The sequence below is a fragment of the Ipomoea triloba genome, chromosome 6 (assembly GCF_003576645.1).
Source record: "Ipomoea triloba cultivar NCNSP0323 chromosome 6, ASM357664v1".
Lineage (NCBI taxonomy): Eukaryota > Viridiplantae > Streptophyta > Magnoliopsida > Solanales > Convolvulaceae > Ipomoea > Ipomoea triloba.
This window is the reverse complement of record NC_044921.1, coordinates 26,527,097-26,543,915: the sequence shown is the minus strand read 5'-3', so window position 1 is coordinate 26,543,915 and position 16,819 is coordinate 26,527,097. Positions and strand designations below refer to the sequence as shown.

Genomic DNA, 16,819 nt, shown 5'->3' with positions numbered 1-16,819 from the left:
GTACAATTGCCCATTTTTAATTTTATAACCAAAACAATGCCATTTTTTCTTATTAAAAAAACATCCAATCCAAAATTAATATTTCAAAATATATTTGTATATTACTATATGTATGTCCGAGAGTAGGTATTGTGTGATACAAAATACAATACTGTCTTTTATAAGATATGTAATATAGATCTATAGGCATTTTACGTACAAGGACAGTTTCACACAAAACTTTATTTTATAGTTACAAAACTTACAATCAAGTTATAACTTATAAGTCAATTATATATACATACAGAGATATAAAAAGTGTCGAGGTTGCCTCAGTGGGCTGGCGATTATTGGGCCAGATGCCAATTTATTGGGCCATAGTTTATGCATTTTATATATGTGGTGAACCAAGGAACTGATCGAAATAGTATAGCTTCGGTTTCGTTACGTCGCGTAGAATGTGGGGCCCTTCGACAAAAGGCGTATCTCATCTGGTTTTTACTCTTGTCGGCACTCGGCACACGTGGGGGCAGGATGCTTAATACACTTTTCACTTCCATTTCTCTTTGCCATTTCTAATTTCTTCTCTATTTTCTCCTACTCATTTACTGTTTACATAAGATTATATATTTGGCATACCATAAAATCAAAATTCTTTTAATATAAATTAAAATATATAAATTGTGGGTAAATCTCTCGCAAATTAAATACTTTATACAAATATTACATAATACATATGTATGTATATTCAAATTAAAATACTAGATCATTACATGGAATAATTATAATTGGATCCCTTGGTTATTAAATATGCATTTAATATTACCAACATCTTTCTTTATCGCATTGGAATTGATGGGACGTGGTCCAAGATGTGAATTGAAGAAAGCAAGATATTTGATGGATTCAAATTAAATGGTTAGTACACTCTTCATATAATTAAGTAGTCAGCATCGTCAATATGCTTATATGTGCAATTATGCATGGTAGTTATTATTACCACTATACGTGGGTAAGATTTACGCCAATAGGGCCAGGGAATCATATGTTGGAGAGGGAGTTGTACATGTATGTTGCCTATAATAATTAATGTGTTTAGAAACTCAAAAAATGATTTCTAAAAATCATTTTTCGAGTTTTCGGTGTTTGGTAAAGAATTAAAAATGTGAGTCAAATAAAAATATCTTCATTCTCTTAGAAAATGACTTTTTCTCTTTTTAGAGAAGTCACTTTTCAATTTACACACCACTCATTATTATTATTATTATTATTATTATTATTATTATTATTATTATTATATAACAAATAACATCATCACTACCTCTATACCAACACCACTACCACCATGTATATTATTATTATAAATATTGTTATATTCTAAACAAAAAAAAAACTAAAATATTTAGTTATACAATTCTGTTCATTTTTTGAAAAATAAACCAAACACAACAAAACAATTTTCTGAATTGCAACCAAACATTGAAAATAAAAATAATTTCTGAACAATGACCCCTTTTTTAGAAACATTTTGCATAAGTAATTTCTTGAGTTTCCAAAAGCATTCTAAGTTGAAGAAACTATATAATGTGTTGCCACATGGCCGGAAGTTAATTTGTGGTGGACATGGATGGAATTAAAGTCATAGCTAGCTTTAGGCCACATGTGTGTGTATGTGTGTGTGTGTATATATATATATATATATATATATATATATATATATATATATATGCAAGCAAGGTAACATGTATGGGCTAATTAATTAATTGACTTAGGCTGTTTGAATTGATTTACTGATGTGACCTAATTACCTAGAAATTAAATATAGACCCTTCAAGAATGTTCAATCTTTACTTTTCCACTTTTATTCTTGATGTGGTAAAAAATACTGAGTAATAACTTATTTTTATTTTGTGACTTGTAAGTAAAATATTAACATCAAAATTTGGAGTGAATGAGTAAAAGTAGAAAGTAGAAGTTGAGTTGAAATTAATGTTGGATTTTGCGGTGGTGTAATAATCCCCATCCTTGTATAAATAGATCAGAGGCCCGGCCAAGTGACACCACGTACTCGATCTCTCTCAGATCACCAAACTAAAAGAAACCAACTTAACATATATAGGAAGCTCATCAGCTCCATATATTAATTATATTAGCTTCTTCAATTCAATTCCTCCGATCCGGCCGGCCAGCAGCAGATCAGATCGAAGTGAATGATGATGATGAGTATGGGGTACAATCCCTTATCCCTCATCTTCATTATTATTATTATCCTGGCGGCGGGGCTGATGATAATAGCTGCAGCTGCGGCTGAAACTCCAACGGCCACTCCCCGCCGCGTACACATTATCCATAGCGCTCGCCGCTCAATGATCGATCCCGTCCCAAGTTCTAGTACTCCTGCCCCAGGATACTAACTCCGATTCAACACGCACCGCAGCCGCAGCCGCAGCTAGCTAAGAATTAATACTACTACGTATATATAATGAATTATATATATATATATATATATATATACGTACGGGGCCCGCCCTAGCACTTTAATTTGTGTGGAGACCGGATACGTTAGTTTGCTTTGCTTTTGTTACGTTGTAATATAGCCTAACTGTGGTGTACTGTTGTCGTACCGTGTCGTCGTCTGTGTGTTTGTGTACGTTTTAATTTGGGGTGTGTAGTGTAGTGTATATCCATCTCAGAATGGTTAACTACTATGTACTGGCCGGCCGGCGGAGTTGTAACTTTGTCGATACGATCAGTTCCATCTATCTGATGGCCGGATATAAACATAAAAATTAAATGTATGTGAATTTCCTTAATTAAGGCTATCTTAATACCTAGCTTAGGGTCATTGGCAATGGCGGTGATTGGGTGATCGACATGCAAGACGTACGTACGTACCAATTCTCGGATCGGAGTCCCACTAGCCCCTGCATCATATATATCCTCAAAGTTTTAATTGAAGCTCCACTTTAAAAAATCTAAAAGTTAGATCCAGTTCAAACTCGGCTAGCTACCTATATAATTGTTTTTACATAAAAAAAAATTATAAAAGCAAATTAAACTTTTTATAACATAAATTAATATTATTATATATTTCTTTTTTTCAAAAAAAAAATTAATATTATTATATCTCAAATAATAAGACATTTTTATATATAATATATAAACTTGATTAAACTCATACTGATGAGTTGCTTAAATGAAGTAGTATTAAAATGATCAAATTTGGCCTAGCTAGCTATTCAATTCATTACTCAAACTACTAGACCTCCATGTATTAATATTAATTAAAAGGCTCAAGTTTGGCTCTATTTGTTTACTTGAGCTTGAGCTAGCATAGCTCTAATCTGATCTACTTGAGGTTTATTTCTAACCTTTTTAATTATTATTCAAGATTAAACTAGTTCATATTTATACAAACAATAATATTACAACAAATTTTCTAGTTGTATGTGCTGATGATGACCTCGGTCCAGCACCTCACCTTCAAGGGTGGCAAGTGATCGGGACCTTCAGTTCAATTCCATATCGCCCTTCTCTCCTCCATGGACTCTTTCGGGATGACATATTGAGTGTTTTTATATATATAGAAACGGACATTATTGGTATTTAAGATTTTGGAGGTGTTTGGTAAATAGTTGATTGCTAATATAATTAAGTTAGTGGTTTAACTAGTTGATAGCATTATTGTAGAAAGATGTTAGTTGATAGCTGATTACATGCAGAATGACTTTCTCAAAAAACTTATTGAAAAAATTGTTTTAAATAACTTTTTCAATTTTAGGGTTTTGGAGCAATAAGATGTTATAAAAGAAACTAATTAATCAAATACTCATATTAGTTGTTTAACCAAGTGAAACAACTAATAGTGGTCAAACAAACTAAAATTGACTGATAAGTTAACTAGGCCATGGTCAAACAAACTAAAATTGACTGATAAGTTAACTAGGCCACGGTCAAACAAACTAAAATTGACTGATAAGTTAACTAGGCCACCGAACAAGATCTTTATTTATTTAAATATCCCACAAAACACCAACTACATATAATGTACATAAACATATATACATGTAAGCCGATACCTAAAGCACTTATTCACTCTTCATGGTCAAACAAACTAAAATTGACTGATAAGTTAACTAGGCCATGGTCAAACAAACTAAAATTGACTGATAAGTTAACTAGGCCACGGTCAAACAAACTAAAATTGACTGATAAGTTAACTAGGCCACCGAACAAGATCTTTATTTATTTAAATATCCCACAAAACACCAACTACATATAATGCACATAAACATATATACATGTAAGCCGATACCTAAAGCACTTATTCACTCTTCAATTCCAAACAAGAAATTAAACAGCTTGTAATGATAATAACAATGATTAACAAATAACAATTGAGTGTAAAAGATACTAATTCACTATTTGAAAAAAGTAAATCAACAAAATTAAATCCGGGCTTTCTTGCAATAATGACTCGAAACGCAGTGAACTTCGTCGTTTAATCGTCCCATCACCCACCGACCTAGCTCCGATCCTCCTTTTGCCGCAGACCTCAATAAGACTCGTAATCCTGAAGAATATAATCCGGCCAGGCCATCTTCTGGATTGGATAAATAATGGATTGGTAGAATATTTCAATTAAAAATATGTTACTTAATTGTCAACAACGTAACAGAATAATAAGTGCAGTAATATAACAGTGTTTAGTTTTTACACAAACTTTAATTTCAAGTGTTAGGTAGTGTACAAGCTAAGCAATATAATTAAATAAAAATTAGGTAGGGTGGAGATGGAATATAGCTAGCTAGCTAGGGTTATAGATAGTAAGTTTTAGGGCGGAATGTGGATAGATGGAGACGTTAAGGAAGATGTTAAGCAGCGATAATAATCCTAAAGTTATCAACTTCAATTCCAACCACATATATACGAGCTGGACGTAGTAATGTTCCAGGATGCATGCATGCATGAATATATTATATATCTGGATGGGTTCTATTCTATTCCAGGAATGGAATGGAATATAATCTAATCTGCAAAACCATATAGACATTCTAGGACCACCTCGTCTAATCAAATATTACAAGGTGGCACTATGGCAGACACCGTATATAGGGGGCCTCTCCTACATACAATTATATTCTATTCAGTCAAACTTCTTTTTTTATTTTTTAACTTATTCTTCAACCTTTTCCACTAAAATTGGAAAATTAGCTTGTTACTGGCATATATGGCGATGGCGCAACAGGATTGGGGTGGCAAGACCAGTTGCCGGGCTCCTCCTTTGCCGCCGACCTCACTACCAGCTTAATCCTCAAGACCGAATCTTTTCATTTGGATTGGATAAATGGATGGATACTAGCTTTTTCAGTCAAAATCACTTCGTTTCAATTAAGACTTAATTCGATTTTTCTCCTAAATTTATTAGTGTCATTCCACATTTTCACTTTTAGTCCTTTTTTCATAACATTTCATATTCATCATAGTATTATTGTGACATTATTATTTTTTGTCCTCCGACAACACTCGTTTAAAGACGTTAAATACGAAAGTATTTCAATTCGATTTTTTTATACAAATTAAAGTGATTACCCCTCATTATATTTTTATTTTTATTTTTTGAAAATTTTTTATCCCTAATTCACGTACGGCTAGAGTCCTTTGCCTTCATCAATTGTAATTCGCACCTCCGCAATCCACAACCTAAGCCCTATTAACACTTAGAATTGAATAGATTGAAATGCCCTCATATTTAATGTCATTTAAATAGGTTTGTTGATTCATGATGAAAAATGATCATGCCAAAATAATATTAGGATTAAGAGGAGACGCTGTGAAAAATAAAAACTAAAAATGAAACATCACTTATAAATTTAGGACCAAAAATAGAATTAATTTTTTCAATTAATTATTTAATTATAATTGTAAAATTTAATTATGTTATTTATTACCATAACAGTACAGTTACACTAATGGTAATTCCTTCGAGAAATAATGCAACTTGCCCATAATTAGCACATTTTTAATCTATTAATTGTTCTTTACTAGTCTTGGGTATTATTTCATTTGCAAATGAGGTCAAAAATTAATTAAATCATAAAAGTGAGTATGCTTAAAGGGGTATTCGATCATCATATATATGCTAATCTATCTGTTATTTGTGGACAACATACGCAACAGATGGAATAATAATTACTCAGAATCTATTCCATCTTATATCTATATGTTTGGAAAGAGATGGAATTTAGCAGGGGTGCATCATCTTTATTAAGCATCATAAAGTTCATCATAGATTGGATACCAGCTGGCTGGAGTGATCTGATCTGTTCCAGGATGCATGCAACAATATAATGAATATATATGCCTTGATTGTGCTGTGCTGGATCAGATGAAGTCGCATATTTGTACTGTAGCGGGCAGGATAAGTGGGGGTCATAGTTTCTAATATTGGGTACAAGTCAAATATTCACTATAAATTTTTTAACTAGCAAATATTCTCCAACTTTTTTTAAACAGCAAAACCAAATCAATATATGTAACAAAAAAAAAAACAAACAACCACACACACATATATATAAACAAGACCCATATTAAACCGCGATCCTTTAATATACTAAAAGGGGTAATGTTTATTGGTAATTGAATAAAACTCATAAAACTGAAAATCACATGTCAATTCCTATAAAGACTCAACAAGTTTGATGCAACAAGAATTTGCATCAATATCAGGCCACCACATGTTTGCTAAGGTTGTTGTTATCTCACAATACACCGAATTTTTTTTTAAATGGTTGTTTGCATTAGGATTGCACTTCAACTGGATTCTTCCCTGCAACTTCTGAATACCATGAACTACATGCTTCCACGTAATGATGAAACAGCTCTCTTAATGCTGAAACATCAAACACAAAACAAAATTCCATTACAACACCCTTCATATATATATAGTTATAGTGTTATAGTTATATTGTTTCAAGACTTATACCTTGGTTGTGATACTGAGGGCGATAAGTAGATGCTAAACTTTCACAATCACTAAGTAGTTTGGATCTGTGACCACTTTCATGGGCTTCATCTTTGGGCACACTTACAGGAGCAAAAGGACCAAACTGATAACCCTTTGCACTTGTTCTTGAACCAGGATCCAAATTTGATCTGTTGGCCTCACAGTCCAGACTCTCGCATTTGATTTGGGCTTGCAGTTTTGTCTCTGCTGAATCACCATCCATTAAGGGAACCAATTTGCACCTCTTAATAGGTGTGTTTGTGAGCTCATTCCCAAATACCCTCTTCTTGGATTGATTACAATCCAAATTAATCTCTGACATGTCAGCTGATTTGCCTTCCAACCCCAGCCATCTAAAAGCAGGTTTTCTTGTTTCCGGGTGTTGAGTCTGTACATCAAGCAATAGACCAGCATTTTTAAAAGTCTTTATTACAAAATTCAAATTGATACTAGGTTTTGCCTTGCAAATGTTTATGTGATGCAGCTGCTTTTAAAATATTTAGCCAAATTGGATGATTACCTTCTCAATAAATTTCATTGAAGACAGAACATTGGCAATATCATACAGCCTTCTAACTTTATCTGCAAAAAGGTAGAAAGACTGTAAATCAAAACAGATCTAGATCAACCATCATTGCAAGAGTTCAAATTACTGAACCAAAATAAAGGATTATTACTTTTTGTCATTGATGGAGGCCTTCCATCCCCCAGCAAGATTTTTGCAGCATCCTCCAGGCAAATCATTTCCATCTGAAGGAAGAGCAATAAACAAAGTTGATGGGTTAAGGACTTCTTTTTTTGTTGCAACACATTCATAGAGAGTGAAATGGAAATGAAAGATTTGGCAATCAAAAGACTTCCAACTCACATTGGTGCAGAGGAAAAGTTTGATAAAATTCTGAGTAAGAAGCCCCAAAGATTTCTCCTTTCTATTGTCTGTTAAATGCATACTGTATATAAGCAAACAAGAAGTGAAAGCTAACATTTTCATGATTGATAGAGAATTGAAGTTGAAAATACCAGTCCTAGCAGGCCCTGCTAGCCTAAGAACAGAAGTTGCTTCTGATTTGTCATTCTGATTTGAAGCATTGGGGTTTGAGTGATGCACATCATCATCATCGTCTGACACCTGATAGGGAAAATGATATGCATTTTAGTGCTGGCAATAACCTTGGATAAAATAACCAAATTTAAGCCCTAAAAGAATTTACCTGCAGTGACAAACTTCTATCAGATGCACCAATCCTCTCTTTTAGACCTTCTTCCTGTTCCATTGTTGAAATCATTAAAAATAAATAAATAAATAAAAAGTAAATTCAACTCCTGAGTTCTAGCAGCAAGCAAATTGTGAAGGTCAAACCCTTTCCACAAATTACGATATGCAGCAACCAATTTATGCAAAACAACAATTGTACCTTGAGCTCCTGGAGAACATTTGGAACCACTGCAAACCCTTTCCACATATATCTATTCTTAGCCCTTCTCGCAAGAACCTGAAAGAATCCAGTAAACAACTAAGCAATTCATCCAATCAATCCAAGACCCGGCCCAATCGCCAAATTAAAAGGTCTTACACCAACGCTTTCCAGAACGTTCACGATATCATAGATCCGCCGTCTCTCAACCCCTAACCGCATTGCTGCGTCATCAAGCCCTATGGTTTCAACGCCTTCGCGATCATATAAGCTCAAAAAACTGCATAAATCCACACCGCACATTACTCAAGTACACAAATACACATACAAACACAGACACGCACCCATCAATTCTCCAATTCATACAAAATAATCGATTTTTCAGAAACAACATGAAGAGAAAGAGATAGATTACTTGGAGCAAAGGAGACCGAGAGATTTCTGTTTTCGGGAGTAAACAGATCTAGAATCCTTCGAAGCCATATCAATTCCTTATCTCTAAGTATAACTTCTGCTTCTTTGCATGTATATGTAAAATGTATGTGTATATGTGTATATAATGGTGCAAACAATTTAAGCTTAGAGAGAGAAATGGAAACGGAAGGGTTAGTTCGTTTTGTTAGCAATAGCAATGGCGGGGGCGGAAAGGAGGCATTTTTTCAAACTTCGAATTCGTTATCGTTAAAGCGGGAATTTGAATCCCAATTATTTTTGCACTCTATCTGGGAGCCCGCGCCCTGTTGGTATGCATTGACGTTTCTGTCCTCTGAACGCCGTATTAATTTCGGATTTGCCGTTGACTCTGCTGATTTTGGGAAAGCCTAGTGTAGGAAATGTGGGGAAACTAGCTAATTAAGTAAAATTCACCAACTCAATTATTTTATTTCCCTTTCGATAGCCATAAAATCATCTCCAAAAAGGCATCAAAACACTATTTTGATGTAAAAATTTAATGCAGCCTTCCTCCCAAAAAAGACACTAACTTCTACACTAAAATGGAATAGTGTTACACCATATATGGTGTAATACTATTCATTTACACCATTTTGGTGTAAAATTTTTTAAAATCATTTTGTCAATTGTTTTCTATTAAAAATGGGAAAATCGCACTTTTGGTCCCTCAATTATTGTCCGATCTACAATGTAATCCCTCATTGTCAATTTTATGTAATTGGGTCCCCAATAACCTTAAACTTTAGTCAATGTAGCCCTCCGGTCTGATTTCTCACTAACTAGTGTTAAAATCATAAGCAATTTGGTAATTTTGATACACCCATCTTAATAATTTCTCCAATCCATACCCATCTTCTTCTTCCTTGGCGCCGCCCCATCGGCCTCAACTTTAGGTCACTGGCTCAGCCTTTCATTTCGGCGTGGTTGTATGTCTGTCATGGTGAACTGATTGAGTTTCGGAATTGAAGTTGGTGTTTTCATGATGAGAAAGAGGGTGTTTGTTAGTTGTTTTGGTGTGTAGGTGTTACAGTTGCGGTGCTTTAATGGCGGAGGGTGCTGAAGGGAAAGCAATGCCGGAGGTGGAGAAGAAGAAATAACAGTTCCTTCCTTTTCACCAACTGTTTTGTTTCGCTGATAAATATGATTGGGCGATGATGATCATGGGAAGCTTGGGCGCCATTGTTCATGGCTCTTCCATGCTCGTCTTTTTCATCCATGTGACGGTGCGAAAATCCAATGCGTCGCGGCGATCGTTCGCGATGATTCCCTAACATTGAGATTTATAGCCTTAGTTCTTAACGGAACCAAACTCCGAGATGCTCCAATTTTAACCACTCCGATTCCTACTCCATGGTGGGGTTTCCTGGCCAGTTGTCTAATTTTGGCCCGCCGGACATGTATTTCGTTCAATCCTCTCGTGGCCCGATTTCCCGGTCGTCACATTTCGAGGAGAATTGTGCTTCGGGAGGGCTAATGTACTCTCCCATATTCGGGTTTTACCCTTCTCAACCCGCTATGGCATCGTACCTCGCTCCGAACTAGGAAATTGCCCCCGTCGTCCCAAAAACCCAGAAGCAACAGCAATCGTCTTAGCCAGCGGTGCCGCCACAACAAACCACCAAGCCCAACCACGACGCCAAAGAGCTCCAGATGTTCGTTTAGAGCTCCAACGCCTCTCCGATGTCGGAAGCCTACGACCTCTATGTGTTCAATGAGCAATCCGGCCGATCGAACGACGCCATTGAAGAAGAAGACGGACATGGATTGGAGAAATTATTAAGGTGTTGCAAAATTACCAAATTGCTCGTGGTTTTAACACTAATTAGTGAGAAATCTGACCGGATGGCTACATTGGCTAAGGTTTAAGGTTATTATGGACCCAATTACATAAAATTGATATTAGGGGATCACATTGCAGCTCGGGCAACAATTAAGGGACCAAAAGTGCGATTTCCCTTTTAAAAATTTATATTATTACAAATAAATTTAAACATTTAAAGATCTCAAGTTTAAAACGATATCAATATGGGCTATAAAATAATTAAAATACATAAACAGGTGGCATGTATTGACTCTCCTAAATAGGAGATTATGCGATTGAGCCTCAGTACATGCGATATTGATTCTTTGATTTTTTGATTTGATCGTCAGAGGTTTGCCGAAAATATAAAACTTTTTGAAGTTGAAGGGTCTAATTGCAAAATGAAGTATAGTTTGAGGGCTTATTTGACCCCTATTCCAACTTTTTTTTTTTTAATGTATATCTTTCTCAAATATCTTATCATATCATTATTCTCATAATTACGTTTGAAATATATTTGTAGATTTTAAAATTAGATTTGAGTAAAGGTACAAACAAATTCGGAATACGGAGTTTTATTTTTAATTTCGTTTAGAAATTCTAGGGAGTATCTTCAGTGTTGTGGAAAAGCTCCGAACTCGCTTACATATGCATCTCAGTTGAACACAAGTGATTATCCAGTGAAGAGTAAAGTATCCACAAATTTAAATGGGCTCCAAAGAGAACTGCAGAAATGAGCTCCGCTCCGCAATCCGTCAGCTCAACGACCGCTGCCTCGACTCCGCCGCCAAATGGTAAGCCCCTCCTGCCCAAAAGCATAAACCCTAAACCCTTATTTCGTAAATTTTCCACCATCCATCTGTTGTTATTTATTTAAATTTCTTATGAATAAAAATCGAATCTCGGCGCAGGGCAGCGGAGCAGCTAGTCGGGATCGAGCAAGACCCGTCAAAGTACTCCTCATCCCACACCCGATTCCAGCGTGGAAGCTCGAGCATTCGCCGCCGCTTCCGCACCGCGACTCCCGAGTCAGCTTTCACTTCCACGCCTATCGCCGGTGTGTCGTATGTTGCCACCCAATCGTTGCTGGAAGATGAGTACGACGCAGTTGATAGCGACTTTTATTTGCTCGCCAAGTCCTACTTTGATTGCCGGGAGTACCGGAGAGCTGCACATGTGCTCAGGGATCAGACCAGCAAGAAAGCCAAGTTCTTATGCTACTACTCCCTTTACTTGGTTTGTGCTTTCAATCCTGCTATCAATTTAATCTCTATGATTTATGTTGTTCACTTGGTAGTTTGGTGCATTTGGGACCTTGTTAATGTTCCTTAAAAAACAGTACAACTTATATATTGGAAGCACAAACTAATGGTGCTGAGAGAAAGATAATTTACCCATACCAATTTAGTTTTTCCATTGAGAATTAGGTTATTAGGAATTTAGGAGAAAAGATGTCTTCACTTGAATCAGGGGATAAGAGATGCAGAGTATGTCGTTTTAATGCATTTAAATGAAAGGCGTGTCTTGGTCTTCCATTATTATGGGTTTGAATGAATGTTCAAATTTTCATTCTCATGTCAATCTTCTACCCTTTTCTGCATTCCCTCCATAATTTCACCAACAAAGATGGAAGGTAAAAGTATAAACACTGGAGGATTCAATAAATGAAATTGCATTCGTTGTTGAATTCAAAGAAAGCAGTAGACATGTCAAAGTAGTAAATCTTTGCACTTGGCTGTGGAGTAGAAAATTCTTGTAGAAATAAGCTCAAACAAGTTTTGAGAAGTCATAAGCCTATCCAAACATAGTGAAGAATGAGTATAGTGCTTATAGCAGTAGATAATCTAAAAATAAGCTCATTCAAATGGCCGTTAATTTATCTGGATTTCACAATGCACTGAAAATGATAAACTCTTGATATTTGATTCTTGATTCAGCAACATAAGATTCATATACATAAAGTCTTGTGTTTTAAATAGAGAAGATATGAAGTTTTCTTATATAGTTTGCAAAAGTGTTGGAGACATTCTTCAGTTCTTGTTTTGTTCTGTGAAGGCGGGTGAGAAGCGTAAAGAAGAAGAAACAATAGAACTTGAAGGATCATTAGGCAGAAGTGATGCTGTGAACCAAGAACTGGTTTCTCTTGAGAGGGAGTTGTCAGCACTTCTCAAAAGTGGAACAATTGACTCCTTTTGTCTTTACCTGTATGGTCTTGTTCTTAAGCAAAAAGGCACTGACAATCTTGCTAGGACAGTACTTGTGGAGTCTGTGAGCAGCTTTCCATGGAACTGGAGTGCATGGTCTGAGCTGCAATCCTTGTGCACCAGAATAGAGACACTAAATAACCTTAACCTTACTAATCACTGGATGAAAGACTTTTTCCTAGCCAGTGCTTACCAAGAGCTTCGAATGCATAATGAGTCTTTGGCAAAATATGAGCATCTACAAGGAACATTCAGTTTTAGCAACTACATCCAGGCCCAGATTGCTAAAGCTAAGTACAACCTCCGTGAATTTGAGGAAGTGGAAGTTATATTTGATGATCTACTAAGGAATGACCCATATAGGATTGATGATATGGACATGTATTCCAATGTGCTTTATGCAAAGGAATGTTTTTCTGCTTTAAGTAGCATTGCCCATAGGGTGGTTTTGACAGATAAATACAGGCCAGAATCATGTTGCATCATTGGGAACTACTACAGTTTGAAGGGGCAGCATGAGAAGTCTGTTATATATTTTCGGAGGGCACTGAAACTGAACAAAAACTTTTTATCAGCTTGGACACTTATGGGTCATGAGTATGTTGAGATGAAAAACATTCCAGCAGCAGTTGATGCCTATAGGCGGGCTGTGGACATAAATGGACGTGATTATCGGGCCTGGTATGGGTTAGGGCAAGCATATGAAATGATGGGAATGCCCTTATATGCCCTTCATTACTTTAAGAAGTCAGTGTTCCTGCAGCCAAGTGATTCTAGACTGTGGATTGCCATGGCCCAATGTTACAAAACAGAGCAGCTTCATATGCTCGAGGAGGCAATCAAATGTTATGAAAGGGCAGCAAAATGCAATGATCGGGAAGCAATAGCACTTCATGAGCTAGCGAAATTACATTCTGAACTTGGACGTTCTGAAGAAGCAGCATTTTACTACCAGAAGGATTTGGAGAGGATGGATGCTGAGGACAGGGAAGCACCCAACATGGTTGAGGCTTTACTGTTTCTTGCCAGACACTGCAAAGCTCAAAAGAGATTTGAAGAAGCAGAGGTTTATTGTACCCGTCTTCTTGACTGTGCTGGTCCTGTAAGTTAAAATATACCTCCTCTTTATATTGTTCTTAAAGACCCCGTGTTTAATAAGTGCAGAGTAGTTATAAATGACAGCTAGAGTGGCACTTGTGTCCGAATATTGGGTGATTCTTTTTCACTGAATTTTGCAATTCATGCAGGAGAAGGAAACAGCAAAAAGTCTGCTTCGAGGAATAAGACATGCAAGGGATGTCGAACACTTCCCACATTAAAATTCCTAATTGTCACTGAATTGCAAAAGAAATTATCTTGAAGCTTCAAAGTTTATGGATGTGGAGATAGAGTGAGAAGCCAGTGGTGGTCAAATGGACCATCAACTACTATAGTCTGAAACTGCAAAAATTTTGTGTGTATTTATTCTGTTTCAGCTTATCAATTTAGAAACATTTTTCTTGTCTTACTGTTGTTGTATTGGTGATATTGTTGGAAGAGTTAGAAGCCAACAAACTCTACTCTCTATCATTTACTCCGTATTAGTTAACAGGTACCAAAAAGGAGTTTCAGTGGTCTATATCTATCTTGACTTACCTTCTGCAAAATATTAGTGTCTGTAAAAGGTAGTGAGTTCCAGTAACATTTTCAAGTCCAATGATCAATTAAATGAGTCCCAATGCAATGCTAGAGATTTTTGTTTCTTAGCACCTTATGGAGTCTCAAACATCTTGCACTCCATGCCCAAAAGCATGCATGCTAAAATAAACATATACTCCAAAATTGTGTGCAATATCAAACCCACAATTTCTTTGTGAAAGTGAATAACAAAACCAAAGTATGGTTCACTGGAAACTAAAAGGTTTACAGGTAAGAAGCAAAACACATTAATAGAACATGTGTTGGGCAAAGTCACAAAACCATTAACCAAATCTAGTATTATTGTATTATTGATAGGACAAGTGCAAAATCAAACCAACAAAGAGAACTTTATTGCAGTCAAATTCTGCATTTTAAATTTCTATACCACCAAGCCTACTCACTCACATAAGCAATATTCTCATTCAGCACATGCACCATACATCCGATGAAAAATCACAAGGGAACCAAAATAATTCCCTTGTGCTTCCAGAATCATATTCCTATATCAATGTCCAGTGCTACTATGAAAAATCAGTCTACTGATAGTCTAACAAGAGTAAGAACACACTTAAGTCACACTGTAAAAGGGACCTAACATACATGTGCATAGGGAAGATATTCTTCCTTAGGACCTAGAGATCATACTACAGGAACGAGACAATCGAATTGCTGGGCTGCCAGAATCAACAGCTGCTTCCCCCTCATCAGGGTCACAGTGATACTGCTTCCTGCAACCAGGGCAGCGTCCATCCTCCTCAAGAATCCTCTTGTGGCAGAAAAGGCACAGCCTAAACCCACAAGAACAAGGGAGAAAACTTGTGTCTGTGAAATCTAAATCTTCACAGCAAATAGGACATGATGTCGGTACTGATAAATTCCTACAACTCCATACTGACCCTCCACGGTAATGTCGCTCTGAATTCATAGGAAAACTATACTGTTTGGACAAATTGGGCAGACTCTGAGGACGAAATGCATCATCAGGCCTCCATGCTCGGCAATTTGCAGGGGGTCTGGATGTCTCCAGGTTTGCCTTGGAATTATCTACACCCAACAACTTTGTCTGCGAACTTGATTGAACAACACTTTCATTTCTTCCATGATGAGAATCCAAACTAGAATTGTGCCGACTTCCATGATTCTCATCGATGGAAGCCAAAGCATCAGCTATAGTCTCCCAATCATCCAAACAACCATCATTCCCTTCCTCATCTTCTTCACTCATGCTCCCTGACCAACATTGGCCACTGGAACTGGTGCTACTGCTGCTACTACTGCCACTGCTCCCACTAAAGTTTGTACCGGAATCATTCCCACCCAAGACAATGCTTGGGTGGTTGGTGGGGCTGTTAGCAGGGGAGTCCAAATCACTGTAATTGTTAACCGATCCTTCATTATCCTCTTCCCCCCTAGGGATTATCTCTAGCTTCTCTATAGACCGGGGCCTTTCATCCACACCTTTCACACTACCACAAGTCCCTCCTAAACAATTCAGCTCCTCCTTTGGTCCCTTATTCTTCACTATAAGAAGGGGGGAAAAAAAGCAAACAAAATGCAAAATTTTAGATAGAAATGACAAAAACAAGACCAGTCTTCAACTCAACGACAAAAAGAAATCTTTGACAAACCTTGTGAAAGCCACTGCTCACGCCTAGCATCAAGCTTGTACTGCTTCAACTTGGCCGAACGATGAGACTGAAATTCCAAAAAAAAAAAAAAAACACAGAAATGAAAAAGATTACCCAATCAGAGCACCACAATTACCTTAAAAGACAAAAATGAAAAACGAATTAGCACAAAACAAAAAAAACAGCAAAAGAGAATTGAAATTACCCTCTTTTTCTTTGCTAAATCCTTAGGGTTAGAAGAGGCCATGGGGATCGAAGCCTTGGGGATTGAATCGGAAATCATGGCTGCCACAACGGAGTCTGAAGCGGACGAATCGATGAGAAACCCTATCGTGAGTGGACGGAAAAATCTCAAGAATTATAGAGAGAGAAAAGGAGTGACGGAGCTACACAAAACTACCAAAAAGGATAACAGAAACTCCTCTGCGCTTTTTCAGACGCTCAAAGATGAGGCTTTCCCCACTGCCTCTTTATATGTGTACGCTTCCAAGACTGCCCTCGCTTTTCCACATTATTCACAATATTACCATATTTTAGCGCACCAGTAATGCAAGAAATTCAGGGGCGAAAAATGGAAAGATGTTGTGGTTACCAAAAGATCGCAGAAACGTCGTCGTACTATGAAGATAAATCGTGATGTAAACTACTTTGTG

General features: G+C 36.6%; 3 protein-coding genes across 3 annotated transcripts; 1 reads left to right on the top strand and 2 right to left on the bottom strand.

Annotated features, from left to right (window-relative positions):
• Positions 1-6,567: 6,567 nt before the first annotated feature.
• Positions 6,568-9,008, bottom strand: LOC116023101 (E2F transcription factor-like E2FE). Its single transcript, XM_031264073.1, has 10 exons — positions 8,816-9,008; positions 8,560-8,680; positions 8,401-8,478; positions 8,197-8,250; positions 8,006-8,114; positions 7,854-7,921; positions 7,663-7,735; positions 7,506-7,567; positions 6,965-7,373; positions 6,568-6,871 (listed from the first exon to the last, which is right to left on the bottom strand). The coding sequence occupies exons 1-10, from the start codon at positions 8,881-8,883 to the stop codon at positions 6,780-6,782; spliced, it is 1,134 nt and encodes a 377-aa protein (XP_031119933.1). The 5' UTR covers positions 8,884-9,008; the 3' UTR covers positions 6,568-6,779.
• A 2,231-nt stretch (positions 9,009-11,239) lies between these two features.
• Positions 11,240-14,569, top strand: LOC116022821 (anaphase-promoting complex subunit 8-like). Its single transcript, XM_031263704.1, has 4 exons — positions 11,240-11,448; positions 11,566-11,890; positions 12,710-13,960; positions 14,106-14,569. The coding sequence occupies exons 1-4, from the start codon at positions 11,363-11,365 to the stop codon at positions 14,175-14,177; spliced, it is 1,734 nt and encodes a 577-aa protein (XP_031119564.1). The 5' UTR covers positions 11,240-11,362; the 3' UTR covers positions 14,178-14,569.
• Positions 14,570-14,819: 250 nt separating this feature from the next.
• LOC116021565 lies at positions 14,820-16,621 on the bottom strand. Its single transcript, XM_031261996.1, has 3 exons — positions 16,372-16,621; positions 16,167-16,233; positions 14,820-16,059 (listed from the first exon to the last, which is right to left on the bottom strand). Exons 1-3 carry the CDS (start codon positions 16,447-16,449, stop codon positions 15,164-15,166), a joined length of 1,041 nt encoding a protein of 346 aa, XP_031117856.1. The 5' UTR covers positions 16,450-16,621; the 3' UTR covers positions 14,820-15,163.
• Positions 16,622-16,819: the final 198 nt, after the last annotated feature.

Coding starts and splice junctions, on each gene's coding strand:
- LOC116023101 (XM_031264073.1), bottom strand. CDS start 8,883: ATGGCTTCGAAGGATTCTAGATCTGTTTACTCCCGAAAACAGAAATCT. Junction 8,479..8,559: donor ACGTTCTGGAAAGCGTTGGT/GTAAGACCTTTT, acceptor GGATTCTTTCAG/GTTCTTGCGAGAAGGGCTAA. Junction 7,736..7,853: donor AACTTTTCCTCTGCACCAAT/GTGAGTTGGAAG, acceptor CTCTTCCTTCAG/ATGGAAATGATTTGCCTGGA.
- LOC116022821 (XM_031263704.1), top strand. CDS start 11,363: ATGGGCTCCAAAGAGAACTGCAGAAATGAGCTCCGCTCCGCAATCCGT. Junction 11,449..11,565: donor CTCGACTCCGCCGCCAAATG/GTAAGCCCCTCC, acceptor ATCTCGGCGCAG/GGCAGCGGAGCAGCTAGTCG. Junction 11,891..12,709: donor GCTACTACTCCCTTTACTTG/GTTTGTGCTTTC, acceptor TGTTCTGTGAAG/GCGGGTGAGAAGCGTAAAGA.
- LOC116021565 (XM_031261996.1), bottom strand. CDS start 16,449: ATGATTTCCGATTCAATCCCCAAGGCTTCGATCCCCATGGCCTCTTCT. Junction 16,234..16,371: donor ATTTAGCAAAGAAAAAGAGG/GTAATTTCAATT, acceptor TTGGAATTTCAG/TCTCATCGTTCGGCCAAGTT. Junction 16,060..16,166: donor TGAGCAGTGGCTTTCACAAG/GTTTGTCAAAGA, acceptor CCCTTCTTATAG/TGAAGAATAAGGGACCAAAG.